The sequence below is a fragment of the Narcine bancroftii genome, chromosome 10 (genome assembly GCF_036971445.1).
Source record: "Narcine bancroftii isolate sNarBan1 chromosome 10, sNarBan1.hap1, whole genome shotgun sequence".
Lineage (NCBI taxonomy): Eukaryota > Metazoa > Chordata > Chondrichthyes > Torpediniformes > Narcinidae > Narcine > Narcine bancroftii.
Window position 1 is genome coordinate 86,627,407 of NC_091478.1, and position 25,609 is coordinate 86,653,015.

At 41.1% G+C, this 25,609-nt stretch overlaps 1 protein-coding gene and 1 long non-coding RNA gene across 5 annotated transcripts in view; one reads left to right on the top strand and one right to left on the bottom strand.

Annotated features, from left to right (window-relative positions):
- Positions 1-3,171: 3,171 nt before the first annotated feature.
- n4bp1 (nedd4 binding protein 1) overlaps positions 3,172-25,609 on the top strand; it is a 35,596-nt gene continuing 13,158 nt past the window's right edge. The window contains exons 1-4 of one of the 4 annotated variants that reach the window (XM_069901649.1): positions 3,172-3,690; positions 17,053-18,584; positions 24,482-24,612; positions 24,892-24,988. In XM_069901649.1, the coding sequence (XP_069757750.1) occupies positions 3,196-3,690; positions 17,053-18,584; positions 24,482-24,612; positions 24,892-24,988 (2,255 nt within the window). In that variant the 5' untranslated portion in view covers positions 3,172-3,195. Of the gene's footprint in view, positions 3,691-4,917; positions 5,012-5,249; positions 5,417-17,052; positions 18,585-24,481; positions 24,613-24,891; positions 24,989-25,609 lie in introns of those variants that run through there. The other 3 variants (XM_069901650.1, XM_069901652.1, XM_069901651.1) reach the window with 3 other exon arrangements.
- The window catches only part of LOC138744871 (uncharacterized), a 74,403-nt gene continuing 73,625 nt past the window's right edge, over positions 24,832-25,609 (bottom strand). Inside the window, exon 4 of the long non-coding RNA XR_011345840.1 lies at positions 24,832-25,092. This is a non-coding gene — a long non-coding RNA (uncharacterized lncRNA). The remainder of the gene's footprint in view (positions 25,093-25,609) is intronic.

The following is a 25,609-nucleotide window of genomic DNA, read 5'->3' on the forward strand; positions in this document are numbered from 1 at the left end:
CACGGGAGGAGGGGGAAGAGTGGGGGCTCCATGAAGTGTCACTGTTGTGAACACCACTCCAGTTCACAGTGATGGCTCAAAGTCCGCGGCAGTGGTCTTGACGGGATGGGTGTCGATTGATGGTGGGGATGGCAACTGACTGGGGGGGGTGGAGATTGATGGTGGGTGGTGACTAATGGGAAGGGAGATGACTGATGGGAGTGGTGACTGATGGCCAGTGGGGGTCAGGGGAGACTGACTACCAATAGTTCCCATGAGTGTGTAATGCATCACTTACCGCATCACCACGGGGGTGGGATCCCCTTAAATCACTGGGTTGGTGATTGAATGGGTTGATCCCCCTGCAATTGCCCCAGTAATTGCACCTGGTCCCAGGAGGGCTCCCCAGCTGCTGTAGCTTAAAAGAGGCTAGTAGCACAAGGACAGCTTCTTCCCTGCTGCCATCAGATTCCTGAATGATCAATGAACCAAAGACACTTTTCGTGAACTATTTTTATTTATTTTTGGAAAGTGGTTTACATGAAATGTTTTCACTATTGATACTGCTGCAAAATAACGAATTTTGTGACTTGTTCATGACAATAAATTCTGATTCTAATTCTTGAGCACCTCAGCCTTGATCAGCTCCACAGGTAGTAATCAGTCATTCTTTCTTTCTTTCACATAAGTAGTGAACATTATGCACATAAGCACATAATAAAGGTCATAAAACTGATAATAGGTAGTTAAAGGCTGTGAACAAGTTTAAGCACATCCCATTTCTTCTGACTCTTTACTTCACAATCATCTACTGGTGAATGAATCCTCCTATGGCCTGTAATTGTGATTTTTTTAAATTCAAAAACAAATTTTATTCCTAAAACTGAATGCAGGAAGTAAAAAAATTCTGTCCATGTCTTTGGTTATGTTCATAGTGTCTTCAAGTTAATGCATTCTAATTACACTCGTGAGGGACTTTGAACAATACCCCTTTCAAGTGCTTGAGAGGCCATTGTACAGGAACCAGTCCCTCAGTAACCAGTGATGGCAGGTCCTCAGATTGCAGAAGTTTCCCACAAAGCTTTGCATTAGTTCCACCATGCTTCAGGATGTCCCTTTGCATATACCCCTGCAGCTTGGAACACAGTCAAGAGCATCCTGTGATGTTCCAATTCTCACCCACCAGCAAAAAGGAGCTCTGCTCTCAAAGTCCAGCTAATTCATGCAGATACTTCTGACTTGACGGTAGCCTATCCAGACTATAGTAACTCTTCTTTCTTCTTTTCTTTGGGTTAGCTTCGCGGACGAAGATTTATGGAGGGGTATGTCCACGTCTACTGCATGCTCGTTGGTGACTGACAAGTCCGATGCGGGACAGGCAGGCATGGTTGCAGCGGTTGCAAGGGAAAATTGGTGGGTTGGGGTTTGTCGGACTCTGGCTTTAGCTTAATTTACCTTAATTTAGTCTATGTGTTGTCTGAGTCCAGCGTGTTCGTTAAATGAAGTTATAGGAGAAGGTATTCGGTTCAACAATCAGTTTATTACACAGCACAAGAATAAAGCTTAAAAGAGCGCTGGTTCAGTTGTTAATTCATAGGTCACCTGCACAGTGAGCTATTCCCCAAGACTGACCTCTACTGTCCAGTCTCTACAGTTTATATAGCTCAACCTTATCATACAGAACAAAAGTTGGCTTCCTTTGCTAGATCTCATTATCATACAGAACAAAAGTTGGCTAGATTTCTTGCATAAGATTTATCACAAGTAATTTCCTGCTCTGCAGATATCTGGGGTATAGAGCTCCCATCTTAATCCTCAAGGCCAGAATATCCTGTTATTTTGATCAGAAATCAATTCATACCCCAGACATTTCCAATCACCTCCCCGCTCTCATCCGGCCACGCTCCTCCACTCCACTCAACACCTCCTCCTGCCTTCTTACTGAGTTAGTTTCCATTCTCTTTGTTTCTGACAGTCTCTGTCAGGATTCTCTTTGTTCTTGTCTAGCCATCGTCTCCTGTGCTCATCAACACCTCCTTTTGCCTTAACATTCCTACTAAATTGTTTCATACATATTCTCTCTCTTGTATTTTGGGAGCAGGCAATTCTAAACCTACTGTAATCAGCCAACTTTGCTACATACTGTGGCTGCCCCTTACTTACATTACTCTTTCCCTTCACCATGAGAATATTAAATTGTTACATTGACCACCGCCAGTGGGCTGATAACGCCTCAAACCGTGCATCTTGGCGCCTCACAGTTTGGCGGGCAGCAGCCTCCTTTGAAGAAGACCGCAGAGCCCACCTCACTGACAAAAGGCAAAGGAGGAAAAACCCAACACCCAACCCCAACCAACCAATTTTCCCTTGCAACCGCTGCAATCGTGTCTGCCTGTCCCGCATCGGACTGGTCAGCCACAAACGAGCCTGCAGCTGACGTGGACTTTTTACCCCCTCCATAAATCTTCGTCCGCGAAGCCAAGCCAAAGAAAAGACATAGTACTGGATTCATGTATACAAACTGAATAGTAGGTGGTGATGCCGGTAGAGGACCCATGATTCGGAGCCGAACAGGAGCGGGGGTATGACAACGGCTCTGTACACGCTGATCTTTGTGTGTTTCTTCAGGTGGTTGTTTTTCCAGACTCTTTTGTGTAGTCTTTATTTGCCTTGGCAAGTCTGTTGTCTATCTCGTTGTCGATCCTTACGATGAAATGGTAACTCTATGGCTGAGTAATCCCACTTTGACTTTGAAACAGTGTAAATAGTCCTTTTGTTGTGTTAAAGCAGTCCCTGATTTGTGTAACAAGGATTCAAGCACCTGATAGCTGTTGAAAAGAAAAACTTAAACCAAAGGGTACTTGTCCTCAGAAAGGTACAGCAAGAAGATATTACGACCAGTGTGATTGGGTCCTTTATAATGTTAGCTGTCTTTTTTTATTATTTTTTCTTCTTGAGGCAGTGTCTCACATGGATGTATTCAATGGATGGCAGGACAGAGCCTATGATAGACCTGGCTATGTTCTCTCTATATTGCAGTCAGTTTGTATGTATTTAGTTTTTTTATTTGTTGACGGGGGGGGGTAAAAAAGAATCTCAGGGTTGTATGTGATGACATGTCCATGTCCTCTGACATGAAGTTCCCCAACTGGCCGTGGACGAGCGCGCGCTGAGTCAGAGGAAAGCCCCGTCCTCGGCTCGCGCTCGTCCCCGTGCATGACGTCACGCGCGTGGGCGCCGCCGCCGCTCGCTCTCCCTCGCGCCGTCGCGTCCCCGGGCCGGACCGTTTTCTTTGGGGTTCGTGCTCTCCCGCTGCGTGATGCGGGAGGCGGCGTGCTGAGCCGGTCACCCTCAGCGCGACCCGCCATGGCCGGCGTGGCGACTTCGAGTGGTCCCCGGCCGAACGCGCAGCCGCGCAGGCCCGAGGCCCGAGGCCCCGCACTGTCCCGGTGCGAGGCGCGGGGAGGCGGCGGCCCGGCCCAGGCCAAGGCTCAGGCCCAGGCCCAGGACCAGGTGAGCGACGAGTTCGCCGTTTCCACGGGCAAGAAGATGTATCTCGAGCGCAACAAGTGCGCAATCGAGGACCTCTTCCAAGTGGTGTTGACCGTCCTGCCGCCGCAGTCTATGGCGAATTATATCCCGGGGTCGGCCGACTCCAAACAGGTCTGGGCCCAACTGAACGGGCGTCGGGAGCATGTGAGGAAAGCCAAGGTAGGCTTGAGTTGACCCTTGACTTGTTTGCTTGTGGTCTGGAGTTCCTGCTTCTTCTCTATATCTCCCCCCCCCCCCAAAAAAAAAAGTACAGCCGGAAATATGGTCATAAAAATAGCCCCATTCGTCTTGTGCGAGCACTGATGGAGCCCGTCAACATCAACGACTCCCAAAAAAGGTCCTGTGTCGGGGCCACAAACTGGAGTTGGGTGTTTCCCAAGTGTTCGGGCCATCAGTGGGACTTTTTTTAAATGTTAATGTTGGTGTGTATCGTCAGAAAGGTTTCCTGCTCAATCCACCGCGTCCAGAATTGCAGTCCTGCAAGGGGTTTTCTGATGAACCCGGCTCGTTAGAAATAAACAGGGGCCCCTCAATGACGAAGCTGGTGTTGACAGGGGTTCGTCACCGATTCAGTCAAAATAAGAGAACTTCCCCCTTGCAGGACTGCAATTCTGGACGCGGTGCATTGAGCAGGAAACCTTTCTGACGATACACACCAACATTAACATTTTTTAAATCCCATCGATGGGAAACACCCAACTCTAATTTGTGGCACCAACTATTATTCCGACGCGGGACCTTTTGATGTTGACGGGCTCCATCAGTGCTCGCACAAGACGAATGGGGCTATTTTTATGATCATATTTCCGGCTGTACTTTTTTTTTGGTGGGGGGAGATATAGAGAAGAAGCAGAAACTCCAGACCACAAGTAAACAAGTTAAATGTAAAAAAAAATGAATTTGTGCAGGTTTTTTAATGGGGGGGGGGATGGATTTGTAACCAATTTATTTCCGTGCGAATTGGTAACGTCCATTACTTTTGAATTCTGGGAGAAAATCAAATTCAGAAAATTAGAATGTTTGGTCTATTGAACATGAAGCGTTAAGTACTGTGGCATTCTAGTCGGGTGTGTTTGTAGAAAATTCCATAGTTGCAACATTTTTTTAAAATGTGAACTGTTTCCTCATTCGATTGTGTAGCAATCTTTATAAAAATAGATGGAAGGAATAGAAGTTTTATTAATTTTTAGTCACCCCGTTGGAGTAAATTTGTGCACGTTGAAATCCAAAACCAAAACACAGAAATCAGTAGATCAAGTAAAATCATTGGGGAGAGAAACACGTCAGACAAAATTGTATTTTTCTTTCGTCAGGGACCCCAAGTTTGACCTTTTTTTCTTGCCCTGTGTATGCATGGGTTACCCTGTGGTGTAAAAGGTATAAAAGGGAAAAAAGTTGATAGAAAATAAATTTGCAGGGCAACCAAGAAATAAGGAAAGATGGAATAGAATTGATGGGAATGCTGATCTGCATGGATCCAGTATGCCAATGACCACTTCTAGATTTCATAAGTATTTTCAGAAATAAGTATTGCAGAAAAGAAAGGAACTGAATAACTATGATAGGATATTGACCAAAGTTGTTTATTGGCACTTGAAAAGAGAAAAAAAAATTGAAATTGATTGGTGTAGCTAGCCTCTTCTGTGAAGAATGGGTGTGGTTGGGTGTGGGGTGAGAATAGCAGTTACCTGAAATTATTAAAAACAAAATTAAGTCCTGAAAGCTGTAATACACCCAGATGGAAGATGAGCTGGTGCTGCTTAAGCTTACTTTTGGCATTATTGAAGCAATGATAGAGGAATCGCTTCAACAAGGATTCAAGTGTCGAGTAACTGGAAGTGTTCTCTCATGCCTCTCAGCCCTAGAACCACAGGACCACAACATTGTTAAGTATACCACTTTGAGTATTGTAAAACTCAGAATCAGAATTTATTATCATTAACGTCACAAAATTTGTTGTTTTGTGGCAATATCATAGTGCAAACATCGATATAAACCACCTTACAAAAATAAATTAAAATAATGCAAGAAAAAGCCAAAGTAAGGCAGTGTTTGTGGTTCATCATTCAGCAGGAATCTGATGGCAGAGGGGAAGAAAGCTGTCCTTGTGATGCTTTTCCTGCTGGTAGCAGAGTGAAGAGGGAATGGCCTGGGTGTTGGGGGCCCTTGAGGGTCGAGGCTGCTATCTTAAGGCACCGGCTCTTGTAGATATCCTCAATGGATTGAAGACTGGTATTTGTGATGTCGCACCGAGTTAACAATCTTCTGTAGTTTTTTCTTGCACTGAGCATTGGCTCCCCCATACCACATGTGATGCATGGTGCACCTGTAGAAAGGTAGAATGCTCTAGAAATTTCCAAGAGTATTTGGTGACATGTCAAATCTCGCAAAATATAGCTATTAGTGAATCTTTTTCGTGATTGCATCAACATGGAGGCTCCAGGATGAATCTTCAGTAATGTTGACTCCCAGGATTTTGAAGTTCTCAACCCTCTTCACTGCTAACCCCTCGATAAGGAGTGGTTAATGTTCTCAGGATTAACATGGAATGTAGTGCTGTTGTACAGCTGGTCCTGCGGTAAGCGAGTCTGCCAACTGGCCAAAGTCTTCTATTCGTATACAGTTCTTCGTGACTTCTGGATTCTTTTTCATTAATTTGTTTATACCAAGTACCTCAGTCTGTGGTCAAGCTGGTTCCTGTTCTCGTTTACTTTTACTGACTGTACTGGAAACAGGCACCGGCATCTGAAACCATTAGTTTTGATCTTGCATTGTTATACAACTCTTGGTCAGCACCCAACTGAAACATTATGTAAGATTCAGATATCTTGCAGAACATTTCTTTTACATCAGGAATATTGCCCTAGGCATTGCTTGTAACTAACTCTTTACACTTCATCAAGAGAATATTTTACAAAGTTGTTATCCAAGCTGCATTACATTTCTCCAATTTTAAGGAGACCATATCTTTACCATTGAATGCAATATACTAATTAAAAGAATTTGAGTGAATTGCTGCTTCACCTGGAAAGATGGAGGGGGGGGGGCTATGGATGAGACAGCTGAGCAGGTATTGCATCTTCCATGAATGTCTGGGGAAGTGTTATAAGAAGGAATGGTTAGTTTAAATGAAAAGTGTCCCATGGAAGCGGGTTCATTCAGAATTCTGAAAAGAGGAGAGAAAGATGCTCGGTAAAATTATGTTGGAAGTGACAGAAATTTCCAGGATCATCTTGAACATGGAATATAGGATGAAAGAACCTTTTTTTAAATTTAGACATATAACATGATAATAGGCCATTTTGGCCCACAAGCCTGTGCCATCCAATTTGTGTTCTGGTTGGGAGGGGAGGTTGGTGAGAGCAGAATTGCAGGAAATAAAAGAAATGTGGTGAAGATCTCTTATCAACTATGGTCAAAGAAAACCCATGGTTCAGGGGAAAAACCCCAGATATCTTAAATATAATTGTGTGGAATGTCTTACTGACAGTGCCAGTATGATGGAGAAAATAGAATGGTGTGCTTGCAGGCAGCAATGTGGGAGGATGTGCAGTCAAGAAAGGTAGTCTTCAAACAGATACCAGCAGCTAACCTATCACCTGAGGTGAGCTAAAGATGAGAAAAGAGTCATACATTTCCCATGTGAAGCTAAACACATTCTCTTGGAGGAACTATGGGAGTTGAGCAACTACAGTAGTGGGGGGAGATAGATATCCAATTTTTGAGCCAAGTCCTTTATCCAGACTGGAGAAATGTAGGAGAAACCTGTGTAAAGAAGACAGGGTGTGAGGCATGGGACAGAAGTCCCATGTGGGACAAAGGCTACCAATGCTAGAATCTGACAAGTAAGAGTGGTGGAAGAAGAGAGATCTGATGGAATGATGTGGGGGAGGGGTGGAGAGGAATAAGTCGGAAAAATCTGGTGGGAAGATGAACATGGAGCATAGAAACCTATAAAATAGAACCTTTGACCCACAGTGTTAATGCCAACCCAATAACCTATTCTAACAATTCCCTTGAATTTCCTGACTGCACAACCCTCCTTTTTTCTCAGTTCCATGTACCTATCTAATGGTGTCTTTAAAAGGTCCTCTTGTGCCTGCCTCCACCACCATTTCTGGCAGTACATTCCATGCACCCACCACTCTCTGTGTGAAAATTGTACCTCTTGCATGCTCCCCATACTTTCTCCAAAGCACCTTAAATCTACGCCCCCTCGTATGAGACATTTTTGCCCTGGGAGAAAAGGCTCATCATTTTGTACACCTCTATCAGATCACCCCTCATCTTTGCTCCAAGAAGAAAAGACCAAGTTTACTCATCCTTATCTGACATGCTCTCCAATGCAGGTTGCATCCTTGTCAATCTCCTTTGCACCTTCTTCACAGCATCCCCATTCTTCCAGTAGTGAGGTGACCAGAATTAAATACAATATTCCAAGTGCTTAGTTACATCTTCAAAGTTATGAACTAACCCTGAGAAGCCGTGCTAACTATCCTTTATCAGATTAGGCCTCTCTAAATGCTTGTAAATCCTGTCTCTCAGGATCTTCTCTAACAGCTTGCCCACAACAGAGGTAAGACTCACTGATCTACAATTTCCTTGGTTATCTCTACTCACTTTCTTGAACAGGGGAACAACATTTGCAACTATCCATTCTTCCAGTACTTCTCCTTCTCATGTGACAATGCGGGATTATCGCCATTTGCTCAGCAATCTCCCTTGCTTTCCGCAATAGCCTTGAGTTGATTGTGTTCTCCCTTGCTTTCCACAATAGCCTTGAGTTGATTGTGTCTGGTCAAGGTGACTTACGCAACTTCATACAAGCTCCAACGCATCTTCTTAATATCAGTATGCTCAAGCATTTCAGTTTGCTTGAAATCATCTTCACATTTACCAAGGTTCTTTTCTCTGGGGTATACTGAAGCAAAGATCAAAGTTTAGATTTATTGTCAGAGTACAGGTACACGATCCTTTATCCGGACATCTAAAATCCAGAAAGTTCCAAAATCTGGCAAGTGGGGAGAGAGGTGGCATCGCAAGACAGGCGAGGGGGAAGACCAGCAGCGCGAGTCGGGCAGGCGAGGGAGGGGTTTTGGGGGAGATGGCAGGGAGACTGGAAGGGGGAGGGGGTGGATACGGCAGCACAATTCGGATGGGCTTTTCCTGCTGGCCAAGCAGAATTTCTACTTATCCATAGTGCAAACTGTACTTAAGATAAAGATATGCAGATGTATAGGAAACAAACTGCAACACTAGAAAAAAAATAATTCAGGAACAAATAATGTTCAAAGTAAGAATTCTTAAATGAGTCACTGAGTTTGTTTTGGAGTCTGATGGTGGAGGGGTAGCAACTGTTCTTGAGTCTGATAGTATGAGTTTTGTGGCACCTAGACCTCTTTTCTGATGCAACTGTGAGAACAAAGCATTTCCCAGGTGATGTGAATTCTTGATGATTGGTGCTTTTCCCCAAAGCCAACATTCCCAGTAGATTTTCTCGATGGTGGGAAGTGTTTTGCCACTGATGTATTGGGCTGCATTCACTACCTTTTGCAGTGCTTGCTGCTGAGAGAACCTCCACTACCTTCTCCGATACCATACGCACGTTTCCGCTATCAACCCTGATTGGTTCTACCCTCTTACAACTCACATATTTGTAAAATTGGGGTTTTCCTTAATCCTGCTTGCCAAAGCTTCTCATAGCCCCTTCCAGCTCTCTTTCCCCTTCTGGCTTCTTAAGCTCTTGATAATCTTGTCATTCTCTAGAACTCCATCAGTTCTTGCCGCGTCCTTTGTAATTGCTCCATGGCTCTTTCCCCTTGTATTCCATTGAGGTGGAGAAAGCAGAGTGCCATGTAAATGATCCATGAACATTTGCCACTTTTCTGCCATACAATAAGTATATCTGCTCCCAAGCTTCTGCCTAATAGCATCATATTTTCCCCTACCCCAAATTCAATGTTTTCTAAATTCTCCATTCCTATCCTTCTCTCATCCTATGGTAATGGAATAGGAGTTTGAAATAAGGTGGAATGGAACAAGGGAGAGAAAATAATGAGTGGGGGTTAGTGAGGAAGGGAACAAAAAAAGGTGAGCAGAAGGTGTTCAGAAGAAGAGAGAAAGACAGTTACCTAAAAGTTCATGATAAAACAGTGTTCTCCAGTCCACGGTGCTGAGCATTGCAAATCGCATAGAGACAACACACGGGGAAATTATACATATAGGCAATACATAAATTAAAAGGTATGTTCTTACCATTTGGCTGTAGACTGCCCAGACAGATGATAAGATATTGTTCCTCTTGCTTACCTTGAGCTTACCTTACCATCTGGCACTGATGAAGGCCCAGGGCAGACAGATCAGTGTGAGAATGAGAAGGAAAGTTGAAATGGGATGCAACTGGGAGCCCAGAGTGGCCATTGTGTCAGAGTATGGTGATCTGAGAAACTTTCCCAAGCCTGTGTTTGGCTACATCAAAATTACTGAATGCAGTAAGTGAGATTAGAGGAGGAAACTTTGCCTCAAAATTTATTATCACCTGCCGATGCGTATGCCCCCAGATGAAACCTGTTTCTCTGGACCATGGTGCACACAAATACACATTACATGTTTTGGGTGATTTACTCAGTTACAAGAGATTGTTCAGCAATCTCACAGCCTACAGGAAGAAACTGTTTCCCAGCCTGAAAGTCCTGTCTGCTCCTGTACCACCACCTTGTTGGTAGTGGGTCAAAGATGCGATGTACTGGATGCAAGGGGTCCTATATAATTCTTTGAACCCTATTTAAGCAATGCACCCAGTAAATGTGGTCAATAGAGGAAAGTGGGTCTCCAGTGATGTTGAGCGTTTTAATGATCCTCTGTTTCAACTTCTAGTGTGATGCTTTGGAGCTACCATACCACACAATGATGCAGCCAGACAGGACTCTCAATTGTGATCCGGCAAAATGTTGTCAAGATGGGTCTTGTAACCTTGGCCCACTCTTCCTCCTTCGGAAGTGTGGGTGTTGTTATGCCTTCCTGATGAATGAGATGTGTTGTCCATGAGGTACACACAAAGGAATGTTGTGCTCTCCATTCTCACCACAATGGAACCATCGATGTGTCATGGAGAAAGGTCGACCGACCTTCATCTCCTGAAGTCCAAATTTGTCTTCCTTGTCTTGTGCACATTGACCTTTTTTGACCCCTTTTACACCAATCCAGTCCTCACCCATTCTCATTCATCCATTTGATACCATCCCTCTTCACCCCCATATTTCCACTGAATCCTCGACACACTGCCCTCCCCCAAAACTCTTCCGTCAGATCTTTCTCTTTCAGAACTGACTGAAACTAAAAATTGAGAAAGGTATCACTCACATAAGTGGGAAGGGAACTGGCAAGGAGATAAAGTCAAAATAGGGAGAAATAAAAAGGCTAATGTAATAAAGGGGGTGACTGGAGGAAGGATGAAAAAGTCGATGGTGTGATTGGTGTTGAGGTTGTGGTCTAGTATGAGATATGAGGATGTACATTGGAGTTGAGCGGAGTCTGAGGGAGAGGTGTGCCTAGTGTAGACAGGTGTTCATTGATGAATTTTAATTAATTTCTACATGTGCCTTGCTGCTTTGTGGAAGAATGCAGGGAGGATTGTAAATATTTTGAGAGAAGTGCAAGCCTCCATGACGTGTTATCAGCCTGATAGTAATTTCCGTTTGCCTTGGTCAGGAAGGTGAAAATTGAGTGCCTCAATTGTTTTTTTACACACGTCTGCTGCATTGCAGGAAACTATTCCCTTTTTTCTGCAATGTGTGCTGTGTATTTAAAAAAAAACATGGAACTGGATTGGGGGTGCCATTTCCAGTTCTGACTTTTTTGCCGAGATTCCTTGTCACTTTCCCAGAGATTCCTTGTCATTTTCCCAGAACACCTGCAGTATAATCTGCACTGCAGCCATTCCAGGACCAACTCTAGTCATGATGTGTACTGTGAGCTGTCTGAACTCTCCTGCAGTTCACTCTCTCCTAGTGATCGATTGCCTACTCTGTTGGTGTGGGCCGCTAACTCTAACCCAAACCTCACAGCTAACCCGAATGCCAACCATCCCAAATGCCACACCTAACCCTAAAGTGTGAATATAAGGTAACCCATTATGCAGACAATAAACTTATCCCAGGATATATTAAAATGCACAACTGATATCACTAAGAACTAGAACTGGGCACAGGGTAATTAAAGCAATGGCCAACCAAAAGTAGCAGTTTATGCTGATACAGAACCTCAGAGAGGAGTCCAGAGAACACAAGAAGGATGATTGTACTGCTTCCTGCATTATTGGCAAACTAACCTGAACCCTAACCCTAGATTTTACCCTAGATCTGTAGATTGTGGGCAATCACAAAGATTTGACACGAGGTTTGCCAGATTGTGAGCAAGTTGGTCTGTGGGAATGTCCACTGACAGCCCACCACCAGCCCCCAACTGTAGGTAGCAGTGATTCGCAAGGAATTACTTAAGGTGGTTAAGTGAGTGGAAAGAAAAAGTTTGGAATCCATTTCTATAGATCAGTGCTTGCAGAAGATTTTCCCATACTTTTTTATAAATTGTGTGCATATATTTTATTAAATTGTCCATATATTTTCCCACACCCTTTTATAAATTGTGTATGTTTATTAAATTATTCGTGTATTTTCCCCATGCTCCTTGATAAGTTGTGTGCATTTTTTCCATGCTCTTTCATATTGTGCGTGTATGTGCTTTATTCCCACTCTTCTATTAATTGTTGTGTTTTAATAAAAGTAACCTTTGATGTCAAACCTTCTGTCCAGACTCTCCTCTCACGGATGTGACATTTTCTCAACACAACAATGACCAGTGCGAGAACCGAGTGTGTTACTCACCATATTCAGCCTAATTTCAACCTGGCACATAAAACCAGAGGAACATTTTTGAGCCTTTCTTTGGAGAAAAACAAGTGGGTCCCCCACGCAGTTAAATACAGTACATTATATGTGAGATTAAATGTAGATGCTGACGTTGTTGAGTTTCACATCTCCCCCCCCAACTTTTTGTTTGCAGTATTCTGTATAGAATGGTGGACTGAACAAAGATTTGCAGTTTTGGTCATTCCAATGTGAACGACCAATGCTAGGATATCAGAGACTCTTCATAACGGTAAAATCTCGCGAAGGCTGTGTTTATATATTTTTTTTTAATTATCGCCCAGTAGCACTAGCATCCGTTGTGATGAAATGTTTTGAAAGGTTGATCATGACCAGAATTAACACATAACGAAGCAAAGGACTGGATCCACTGCAATTCACCTATTGTCACAATCACTCCACAGCAGACGCAGTATCACTGGCTCTCCACTCAGTTCTAGATCACCTAGACAACAGCAACTCATACATATATGGCTGCTCTTCATTAACGACGGCTTCGTCTTCAACACCATTGTTCCCTCAGTGCTAGTCAACAAGCTCCAAACCCTGACCCTCTGCAACTGAATCCTTGATTTCCTCATTGGAAGACCACACCCAGTACGAATTGGAAACATCTCTTCCTCACAACACACCTCAAGGATACATGGTTAGCCCACTGCTCTACGCACTACACACGCGTGACTGTGTGGCCCGACACATTTCCAATGCAATCTCAAATTTGCCAATGATACCATGGTTGTTTTCCAAATCACAAATGGCATGAGGAAGTGTACAGGAGGGAAATAGATTAGCTAGTTGAGTGGTGTCAAACCAACAACCTTGTACCCAATATTGGGAAAACCAAGGAGATGATTGTGGGTGTAATATTACAAAGTTAATCTTAATTGTTCTACTTCCCCCAATCAGTTTCTCGCTGCTGCCTTGCCCCTTTTAAATTCTAACTGTACAGTTGAGTGCAGCTTGGAAGCAGCCACCAAGTTTTTCATTCTTGCAACAGTGGATTTCAGGAGGAAGTCAGGAGAACACGAACCAGTCCTCATTGAGGGTGCAACAGTGGAGAAGGTCAAGAACTTCAAGTTCCTGGGTGTCAACTTCTCTGAGGATCTGTCCTGGAGCCTCCATGTCGATACAGTCATGAAGAAGGCTCGCCAGTGGCTATATTTGAGGAGTTTAAGGAGATTCAATATGTCACCGAAGATGATATACGACAGATGTACCATTGAGAGCACTCTGGCTGGCTCCATCACTGTCTGGAACAGAGGTGCCAATGCTCAGAACAAGAAAAAAATACTCCAAAGGGTTGTTAACTTGGCCTGGGACATCATATGCACCAGTCTTCTCCCTACAGGAGGCAGTGTCTTTAGAAAGCAGCCTCTATCCTCAGGAAAAGGTATAGAAGCCTGAAGGTGAGCACTCAGCGACACAAGGACAGCTTCTTCCCCCTGCCATCAAATTCCTGAATGAACAATGTACTGCAGACACTGCCTCACTTTGACTTTTTCTTGCACTTTTTCCATTTATTTTATACGGGTCTTTATAAATATTTGCACTGTAATGCTGTCCACACTGAAATTCGTGACATGTTCATGACGATAAACTCTGATAACGAAATGTACAAGCTAAATGTAATGTCTCTGTATTTTAAAAAAATCTTCTGCCTTTTGATCTTGAGTAAGTTATCTCTTGGGTACAAACGAAAATGTGTGACTAATGTACCAGGTTCCAAATGTTAGTACCTTCTTTTGGATCGGTAAGAGTCAGGGTAACTGGAATTACAATGTCTCTTGGAGGCCAACTGAAGGTGTTTTTATGCCGGGCCTCTGCCATCTGCAGAGAAAAATTTGAACTTTACCGTTTTATGGAGCAGCTGCACTTCCATTCCCCTCTTGCATCTATCGGACTCCCAAGCTCTGCTTCTCCATCTCCACCCCTCCTTCCTCCCAGGCCATGGAGCTTATCACCCGAGTCCCTTCTCCCTCTGGTCCTGTCAGCTCGGCGAGCTCCAACTCTCCTTGCCCCAACTGGGCCTCCGGCTTCTCGCTGCCCTCTTACTCCTCAGTCTCGACTCCCTTGGTGAAGGAGTGAGGGGCAGAGGGGGACTGAGAAGAGGACACTTCCAGGTTGCAGGAGGGAGCCCAAACCCCAGCACCAATCACCATGGGATCCCTGGTGATGACTCCTGGCTTGCTGGCTGACCCCAGCTTCACAACGTCATCAGCCCACCCTAGCCAGCTGCTTGCAGTGGCAGTACACTTACGATGCATGGCGGCGCAGTCCGCTCCACCTCTGACACTAGGTTGAAGAGAGATTGGAGTCTGTGCCGTGGAGCCACTCACGGAGCATTTACGATAAGTTCTGTAACGCAAGGGCGGAGAATCTCCGCCTTTTACGGTCACATTTTTTCTCTATAAAAGGGCCTTGAAAGAGTTCTAAAAAAATTGCATGACTAAATGTAAGGTAAAAACATCATGAGATGGGACTGGAGAAGGAGTCACCCAGTACTAAGGAGTAACAGAATGCAGATGTGACCTTGTACGCTCAAGATAAGCTTGGCACTAACAAGAATGATGTGCAGCAGACTAACAGAGAAGGATAGCAACAGTTTATTCATTGGACAATGTCATGGTATGATCATTTACTAAGTACGTATCCTGAGGTATAAAAAAAACACCACTTGCTGATAACGGCAGAATGCGCCTTCTCCAACTAACAATGTTAGTTGCAAGTGTTACAATCCGGTAATAAAGAACAAAGAACCTTGATTTCGACTCAGTCTGGTGTCTGACTCACTCATTCATGAACAAAGCAGACCTAACACTAAAGCTAATGGTTGCGGAATGTTGGTGCTGGAGTCAGTAAAAAGGAGTTAAGGACAGGAACCAGTTTGAACACTGGCTGTGATCAAGGATCAGCATAAGAAATCTGACCATTTGGCAGACCTTCTTACTGCAAAACCAGCTGCTTGGTTACAGCACACCCTGTATTAACTGAGTTCTCAAGTTTTGCAAAACTAACAAAAAATGTGGTTCTCTTAACAAGGTTGTGGTCCTGAAATGTGTTCAATGTTTGAAAGGCACAGAAACATTAACCGAGGTTATTTTGGCAAATTACTACAGCACCACATTTGTCAAATGTTGCTCGAGTTGGAGTGTAGCAAGTTCAAATCTGAATGATTAAGCAGAAGTGAAAATTTTAAATGGTAAATATTGACATCAATTATTGCTGAATGATTCAAGAGGGGATAAAAAGCTGATTTGAGAATTCAGGAGACGAGAGAAAGAATCACAATCTTCACTGAGAAATCCTGATTGAAGAAATGGCACAAAAGCAAATGCGACAGGCTGAGAATTCGTTAAGATGTGGGTGGGATTAACGGGAACAACAGTACATGCAATTTGGGCATGTGAAAAAGTGGAAAATTTTTGGGAAGATCTAAATCAGGTATTAAATAAAATCACAAAAAGCAACTTAGCAAAAAATCCAGAGATATTTCTTCTAAGTAATATAAGAAGTAAAGAACTAGGCCTCAATTTGGATGAAGCACAAAAAATATTTATTATGATAGTAGCCTTGGCTGTAGCAAAAAAATGTATAATGTCAACCTGGAAATCAGAAGAGAGCCTGAGAGTACAGCAATGGTACATAGAAATGAATAAATGTATTCCATTGGGAAAAAAAATAACATCACAGTATTCGAACAAATTTGGGAACCGTACATGGAAAACAACAGAGAGGGCCTACTGTGGACCTCCACCCCCTAAAATGACAGAATGAGAAGAAGACTAAATGAACTGACCCAGTGTGTAAAAGTAGATGACACAATTTTCTTGTTTATTTTCATTGTGTAATGATATTGTTTAATGGGTTTATTTTTTTATTGTATATGGTGAATGTTTAGTGGGTAGGGAGGGGGGTGGGAAGGAGGGAGGGGGGGAAGAGGGGAGAAAATGACAGTGTATATTCAAGAGGGAAATGTTTGTGTGTACTTTGGTTAATATGGTTCATAGTGTGAAATTTTTTTTAATTTTGAAAAGGTATGGGTGGGATTGAAGTTGAGAACTGATTATTTAAATCTGAGTAGTTCAGAATGGATGTATAAACACATGATGAGGCTGGTGGGATAGATAGGGTTGGAGAATCTCTGCAACTTAACATGCTCATTTATTGCCAGTTCTGATGAAGGGTCTTTGAACTGAAATATTGACTTTCTCGCCCACTAAAGATGGTTTTATTTTCAATTGGACCTAAGCTTCAAAATGAGAAATTTCAATAATTCTATCTGGGCACACATCATTTTCCATGATTCTCCATTTTGTTGTCCTGAGGGTACTTTAAATATTGTACATGTGTTTTGCTTTTTACTGCATAATTTTTACAGCTGTTAAATTCTTTTGCTTTGGGAAGAATATTCTACCCAATGCATTGTTTAGCTACTTTGTTTCAAAATGCCAAGTAATATTTGCTGTTGTCACTGAAGAAAAATATAATCTATCTTGCAACACAGAAATTTTTGTTTCCCCTCAATAACAGAATAGAAAATTTGCAAAAAAAAAAGTTGATTTCATAACCACCTACATTTTTTTTTTCTTTCTTTTAGGAATATATTAAGGGTGTTTGTAATCCAGAGCTTCATCAAATTGAGTATTATCCAAAGGATATGCACTGCATTTTTGCAGGAGCCAGGGGCCTTTTTCTCAAGTACCTTATTCAGGATACCTGTGCTGATATCTGCATAGAAAGTGCTGGAAAGATTGCTATTACTGGATATACAGAAGCAGTGATAATGGCAAAAACTCGAATACAGCAGTTTGTGCAGTTGTTCAGAGATAATCAGTGGTTACCACCCAGAAGGGAATCTTGCATTAAAAGAAAATTCAAACATTTTGTTGAATCACATTCTGATAAATATACAATGGATTTGCTGCTTTTACCAAGTTCAGTACAGGAGGAACTAATGAATCTTACTCAAGAAGTACTTAATCTTGAATATATAAATCTTACTTTGGGCCCTGATAGTGAAAATTCCCAAGTTGTTAATGATCCATTTGATCCTTTGCACGATATTCAGACTTCTGAGGCAAAATGCAATGATCTACTTTCCTTCGAAGAAACTAGAGAACAGGCTGGCACACCTGTATCTGAACTAGTGGAGCAAATGGACACAATGCTTAAACAAGCAAGTAAAAAGTCATTTGGGACAGAAGCGCAAACATCAGGCGAAGAAACATCAGTGGTTAAGGAAAGACAGTCATGCAAAAGAAGATCATCTTCTAGTGAGGATAGGCATACAAAACGACAGTTTTCTGGAGACATTGATGAGGTCATAGCAATTAATGCAACAACAAAATCATATTGTAATAATTTGGTCTCTGCTCCTGATGTATGGATTTCTCCCTCAATTGAACAGCAAGATAATCAAGTTGAAGAGGACTCAACTACCACTACTACTACTTCAGAAATGGAGTGCACACTGCTTGTGGATTTTTTTAGATCAATGGGTTACTCCATTAATATAATTGAAAAAGTGATTAAAAACATGGGAGAAACTGAGGAACCAATGGAACTGCTAAAGAAAATTGTTGAAGAAACTAAGAGTTTTGAAAAAGAGCAAGGCAATAATACAGGTCAAAATTCTGTTCCAAATAATTCTAGTGAAAATCTAATGAATGAAGCTTGGACTGTTGAAGCAAATAATCTTAAAATGATGAAGGAAATACCTTTACAAAATCAACAGAAATGTGAGAGGATTAAAAATTGCCATTCTGAAGATGTAGCGTTGCCTAATAATTCAGAGGATAATAAAGATGAAGTCTTAAAGCCACCTACACTCAGATTAACCAAAGTCGCTGAAAGTGTTCAATCAACCAAGCCTTGGAGAAATGACTTGGTTAATGAGAGATCACCAAATGAAAATGAAATTGTGGCGAGAGGAAGTTCTGAACAGTCAAATTTGCCTGCTACTCATCGGCATTCTGCTGTGCCTAGTTATCAGCAAGTGAAAGCTTCAGTAACTGGAGTTCAACGGTTCCATAATTTACTTAAAATACCTTACAAATTAAATCTAACAAGTGATCCTGGGAAACAAAATTTAAAGCGTATTATAATTGATGGAAGCAATGTTGCAATGTCGTAAGTATTTTTAAACTATTCTCAAATTAATTAAAGTTGCATGTAAACCACAAAAAGTGCCAAAAGTTTGTACAGTGTTATTTTGGCTCTTGTTTTGCTGCAGTCCTTTTTCAGCAATTTTTCATTTTTGGCTAGTAATTATAAACATGCTGCTTACTAGAATATAGCAGTGAATCTGAAATATTTGCTAGTCCTATTCATAGAGGGGCAGGGGGTTCTTCTGGCTAATCTGGCTCACTTGGCTCTTTCAACCAAGCCATCAAAAAAAAGTTCTCTGTTAGTGAAGCCTTGTTGGTACATTGACTGAATTAGGGTAATAAAATGTAAATGTGGGTAATAAAATGTAAATGTTTTGTTCGATATGTTAAGCACTGTATACATGCAAAGTTCTCATTATAACTACAAATATGCTTAGTTACATTAAAATATGCTGGGAAAATTGAGTTCATTTCTTGGGCTAATAAAGTCAACATATTTGAACATTTTCCAGTGTTAAGCAAGTTGATGAATTTGCTGGATGATGGAATCCATTCGAAAGTGAAGATGTCTAGTTTGTGTTTTTACCTCTTCACTGATATTTTGAAGGAAATTGGACAAGGAGCTACAAAGAAGTATGATGTTTTGAGATGTCTTTAATGGACCTCTAGGCAAATGACCAATAATTGGTCCAAAAGCATTTGAAAACAGCATGGCTCTCGCAGCATTTTCACAGAGCAGGCAAGAATTAAAGATTCAATTGAGAAACCTAATTTGCTATGTTTCAAAGCAAAATGGTGTAGATAGTGGAAATCTGAAATAAATAGTAAATGCAAGAAATGCTCAGCAGTTCTGGCAGTACTTGTGGAGAGAGTTAGCATATCAGGCCAATTGTTTTTTTTTCAAAATGGATATTTAACTCCAAGGTCAGATCAAGAACTTACTAAACTGTGTGCGTCTATAATCAAGTTTAATATGCTTCCATTATTTTACAGCTTTTCAGAGATTGTTACATGAGCATAATATCTTCAATAGCTGAGTTTGCATGCAAATTTATTTAATTGGCCTAAATTAAAGGGACACCCATTTAAAAAATCTTGCTCTAGGACTGAGAATTGCGATTCAACATTAAACAGATTCTGTCAAATGGTGTGACAAATTCCTTGCGTAAGTTTTTAATGCAGATATGAAGTAGAGACTATTTGCTCTGCTCTTCAGTAGAACATGAATTACTATTTGTCTTCTGGGGATCCCCTTAACATTTTACCATAAACATCACTTCTTTGCAATAACTGTAGTTTTGACCTTCCTTTGCATAATTATGTGAATAAAGTTTTACTAATATCTGTAGAAAATTTTCTGAAACAGTTAAAACTGATAATCTAGTATGCTGATGCCAGATTATTGAATTATAGTCCACGTAATATCCAAATATACTTTTAACTCACTTTTGAGATATTACACAGTATTATAATAAATTTAAGTGAACCAGATCTTTTGAAAGGGTGCAGAAGAACACGTGTCTCAGTTGGTGTGAAAGTTGTACAGGAATGGGGTTCCCGGTGACTGGGAAAGGATTATAGTAAGCATAGCATGGTATGTCACATGTTGAGCCATTAGAATTTCCAAGTGGTCAGAGAGTAGATTATGGGAGTTTTACTCTACATGCAAATATGTTTGATTTTTATGTAAGCATCAAGCCTCTAGGAAGATTTTTATTTGGAATCGAAAATTCTAAGTGTTTATTTTTAAAATTGTGCCTTAAGTACTGATGTTTGTAATGTATTTTTTCCACAGTTATTGGGATGAATATATAAATTATAATTGGAAGCTCCTTGCAAGAATTTCTCAAAAAAATTAATTATTTTAGCAATGCAGTGCTCAAAAGTACTGGAAAATGCAGCAACATCCATATAAAGTAAAAGGTAGTTGAAATTTCAGGCCTGAGACCACCTTCTGGCTTGCTGAATAAAAAAGGGGGAAGGGTGAGCGACACAGGCTAACAGTTAAGAGGTAGTGGGAGGGCAGAAGAGAAAAGTTGAGAAGTGTTAGGGAGAGGTCAGTGTGCTAAGAAAGATGGCTCTCTGGAAGAGAAAGGAGGTGGGGGGCTGGAGGAAGGGTGACGGGGATGAGGGAAAGAAGAGACTGGGGGAGTGGTTAATGGAAAAAAATGGGTCAATGTTGATGCCACGTAGTTGAAAACTGCTGAGATGTAATATAAGGTTTTCCTCCAATTTATGGGTGGCTGAGATTTGACAGTACGCAATTCCATGGACAGACACGTCATTGTGGGAATGGGGTGTGCAACTGAAGTGGTTGGCCACTGAGAGGTCATTGCTATTGCAGTGAATAGAATGAAAGTACTCCACGAAGCAATCTCTGTCCATCCTCTAGAGGAGGCCACATCAGGAGCACTTGATGCACTAAGTGACCACAAAGATTTACAGCTTAACTGTTGCTTCACTTGGAAGAATTGTTTGGGGTCCCAAATAATGCTGAGGGAGGAAGTGTAAATGTAAATTTAACATTTCTTGCTGTCTCAGGTTAGGTATATCTACTGCCTTTTACCTTCTATGGATGCTGGTTTTTCTAGCTCTTTTGTATACTGCACCACACCCCAGCATCTACAGATTCTCTTGTTTGCCACCATTATTTTAGCAATGCTCTTTTTCTTATAGTTGAGGATATGTCCAATAACCCCAAAATTATATAGCATTTTGAACATTCAAATATTTCTTGTTCACTGGCATAAGTTCCAGTCACTGGAAACATGAGCATTGTTCATTTTTTCATAATTAAAATTTCTAACATCCAAAGAGTGTTCATATCTTATCTACATATTCTATTAGTTTAAGAAACTACTAAATGTAGTCGAAATTTTTGATTATTTCTATTTTGGGAGTGTTTAGATATGGAATTAGCAGCAGCAAGTATGAATTTGAGGAGATGGAAATGCTGAGAGCGTTAGTTTCTAAATCAGATGATGGTACGTAAGATTGTAAACTGATGGGCTACGGGAAGGTGCGGATTATGATGTCCATCTCTTAAAAGAATTGTGAGCATGGGTAGAATGGCATTGCTTCTTAAAGTTGCATATTGTCAGGATGAATAAAAATTTGGAGAAAGTTATGGAATTACCTATGTTTATATGTTCTCCATTTGGTGAAGATATTTAAGACCTCAATAACAGGTTAAATTGTCGGGAGTTCAGAGAAAGTTTTCCTTTTTAGAACATGTACCATTCAACAAATATTCTGATCTTGACTTTGATTTTAAATCTATGTTAAATTTTGATGCATGTTTGGAAATGTATTACTGTTGACATCAATTTAAAATAGCATTCATATTCACATGACCAACTTTTCCCTATATACTTGCTTATGTCTTTAAAATGTAAGGGACTAACGAGAATGTTTTCCTTGACCCCTTCGGCTCCATTTCTGCTCTTTCCCCTATCTTGCTCTTTCTACCTACCTGTCACCAAAGCCTCCTTCTACCACCCTACCCCCTTACCTTCATTCCATGATCTACTCTCCTCTCCAATTAGAGTGCATCTTCCTTTGGTCTCTGCCTCTTCCTCCATTCACCTCCTAGCCTTGTACCTTTTTCCTCACTTCTTCACCAGTTCACTTATTACCTTCAGGGTTGTGCTCCTCCCTCTCACCCACCCTTTTATTCAGGCTCTTGGTGGCGTTATGACCAAAAACGTTGACTGTCAATTCCCTTCCATGGATGCTATCTGGCCTGCTGAATTCCTCAAGCATGTTGTGTGTACCTCCATTTTTCAAGCATCTACAGTCCTACTTGTTTTCTAAGCTTGTAGCATTGAGGAATAGTTGTGAGGATATTTTCTGGAGCACATTGGAAGGGTGAAAATGCCACTCCTCTAGTTCATTAAGCCTAAGAAGTCTTTACAGTTGGGCATAAACTTAAAATTGACACTGTAATGAAATTTATTCATTCTGGCTTAATCCCTACACTTTCAAAGTGATCAGCATGATCATTGATCCATCCATTTGAATTTTACAAAATTCCATAGTTTCTGAAAATAGTGCAATAGATTAGAAATTGGGAAGTGCAATTTCTAAAATAAAGGAGTTACACGAGACAAAGTATGAATGTGCAGCTTGCTAGGTTTAAAATTGTCATTAAGAAGATGTTTGACGCAGTGTAACAGGAAGGCAGTTTGCAAATTCAAGATGATCAGGAAAAGTAGTTTTGTGAAAGTTTTTTTATTTTAAAAGCATTTAGACAGGTGGCATGGTAACAGACCCTTCCAACCCATGAGCCAGTGCTGGCCAAATACCCCAATTAACCTACAACTCCTGGTTATAGATAAATATGTCTTTAAAAGAGATGGGGGGGTGGGGTTTAGTGTTTGTCACCTCATAAACAGAGTAGCACTTCACAAAAGACATCTTATTTAACATGCAAGAGCTTTGGTGAAACTAGACATTGAGGCTCCAGTTGGCTTTGCAGAAGCAATGAAGAATGCTGATCTATTGTGTATGGGCAATAAAGTACAGGCTCAGAAGTACTAAGATCTTTCAAAGATTGGCTTGGGAGCCTTGGGTTTGGAGCCTTGGGATAAAAACATTGGATATTACAATGAATTTGCTTTAGTTTACTTTCAGGCAGGTAGATTCACAATTGGCAGAAACTGCATGAAGCACCTCTTACAGTCAGAGAAAGAGAACCAAAACTGAGTACCCCCCCCCCCAGAATCACTGAATTTCCATGGATTCACCTCGCAGCCCCAATAGTCCAGTCCAAACCATCAATGGTCTGAGCACCAGATCTAAACCTCCAACGTGATCACAAAATTTTCAATGCCTTGGCACCTTCTCACATCCTGGTTTCAATACTTGATACCCCTTTAGTCAGTCTCAAGCTAGAATGCAGCCTGGTGCAAATCCCAGCAGTCTGAAGCCTGCGTGGTTTCCTTGCCTCCAGTCACCAACAGCCCCGCTGCCCGTGTCCCCAGCTGCAACAACGCCTCACTGGTCCGCTGCCGTGGTCACCATTCTGTGGGTTATCTCCTGAGCTTCTTCTCAAATGGAGTGTTTTCCCTGTTGTCTGGTGCCCTGCAACAGTCCTCTGCTTCCCTGGAGTCTGCAACCCCTCATGGCTGATGCCACTCAAAGTCCTTGACATCTTGGGTACAAGGCCACACGGTTGCAGAATTTTCAAATAACAGGTCTGGCAGCACCATCATTTTTTAATATAGCTTATTGTAAAGAAATGGGACGAGAAAAAATACGCCTTTGTCAATTTCTATCCTATTCTTGCTTTCAAATAAAGTTTCTTGATTTGGCTTCTCTGTTGCTATCTGAAGGGATAGGTTCATTAGGATTATCCATTGAGGCTACAGACTTTCAGCTATGGCTTTGGCTGCACCTGTGCTGTATCTCCTCAGGATAACACAACATCAGAACTAATGAGCTACACAAACAACCTTTATTGCATATCGCTAGCGGGAGTGGGAAGCTATTGCTATTGCTGTTGCTATTCATTTCTTTGTGCTATATCCACTCAATACACTTGTTCATTTCAAATAGTTCTTTCAACGCACTGGGGTAAGTTTCTGTTGATCAGCACTGAGCAGGATTCCTAAAAATTTCATTTCCTGTTGTGTCTGATTAACCTTATGTCGGGGGAATCTACCATCTGAAACATTTAAGCTTGCTATTTATCTGTATACACACAATTTTCTTTCATTTTATAAATTATTTACTAATACCTATTTTTAAAAATTGGTCATTCAGATATTGGGGAAAAAATACTGGTACTTTGGACATGAATTGTTAGGTGTACTATCTAAAATCTTCAGGGCATTGGTCTGGTTAGCATGAAAAGTTGATTTGACAAGTTATTGCAAGTATCTGTTATAGTTATATCCTGTTACATTCTTATTTTTATAGCCATGGAATGAAAAAAGTATTTTCCTGTCGTGGTATTGCTATTGCAGTGGAATTTTTTTGGAATCGTGGTCACCGAGAAATAACTGTGTTTGTGCCTCAGTGGAGAACCAAACGTGATGACAGAATCACAGGTATGACCCATAAACAAAGTTTTAAATATGTAAGATTTTAATTAATCTATTTTAATTTATTTATCTATTTGAATGGGTTAACATCTTGAAATTATTTTCTTTGGCTTCAAAATGCGGTAACTCCACACATTAACTCTCCCATTACTTTGACTATTGAAAAATATCTTTTAACTCAGAATGCAAGTTTAGAGATGGAAAGCAATAGATTGATGCCTTCACTGTAAACAATTTCTGAACCATTAATTCTTGTCTGAATGTTTAAATTTTGTCTATAAACAGAACAGCACTTTTTAAATGAACTTGAAGGACTGGGTGTGCTTTCATTCACACCAGCTCGAACTGTTTGTGGAACAAGAATTGCATCACATGATGACAGGTAAATGACAGATTGGACAAACCTTGTGTTCATTTCAACAGACCAATGAGAAAGCCTCATAACCAATGATAGCCTTGTTATTTTCCGGTGTGGTTTTTTTTGTTCTATAAATAGAATGGAGATTAAATCAGTAGTAATATAGCACAGTTGATTCTCACTAGAGATTGAGTTTAAGTAATGGCAGGAGTAAGGCAGGGGTGTCAAACTCAAATTCACAGTGGGCCAAACTAAATATTTATTGAAAATTTTCAACAACATCTGCATGTTTTCTCTTCTTTCAACATATGTAATGTTAAACTTTTTCTTATTAAAATAAATGTTTAATAATAGTTTTGGTTAATGCTTCCAGAAGAAGCATTAACAAATGAGAAATAAAATATTCAATAAATAATATTTCTCTATAGCCTTTAAGCTCCTTTTAAATGTAGTTTTTTCACAAGCCAACAAGTCAAAAAATTAACAACTTGCTTCAATGACAAACAGGTTTGTCTTTTAAAATGATGAACATATCGTCTGCCTCCCACCTGTCTTGAAAGGTCCTGTTTTCTGTCTTTCGTTTGGCCATTTTTCATAAGGGGTTTATTACGTGTGAGTTGGACGACAGGTCGCAGATGTTAATGA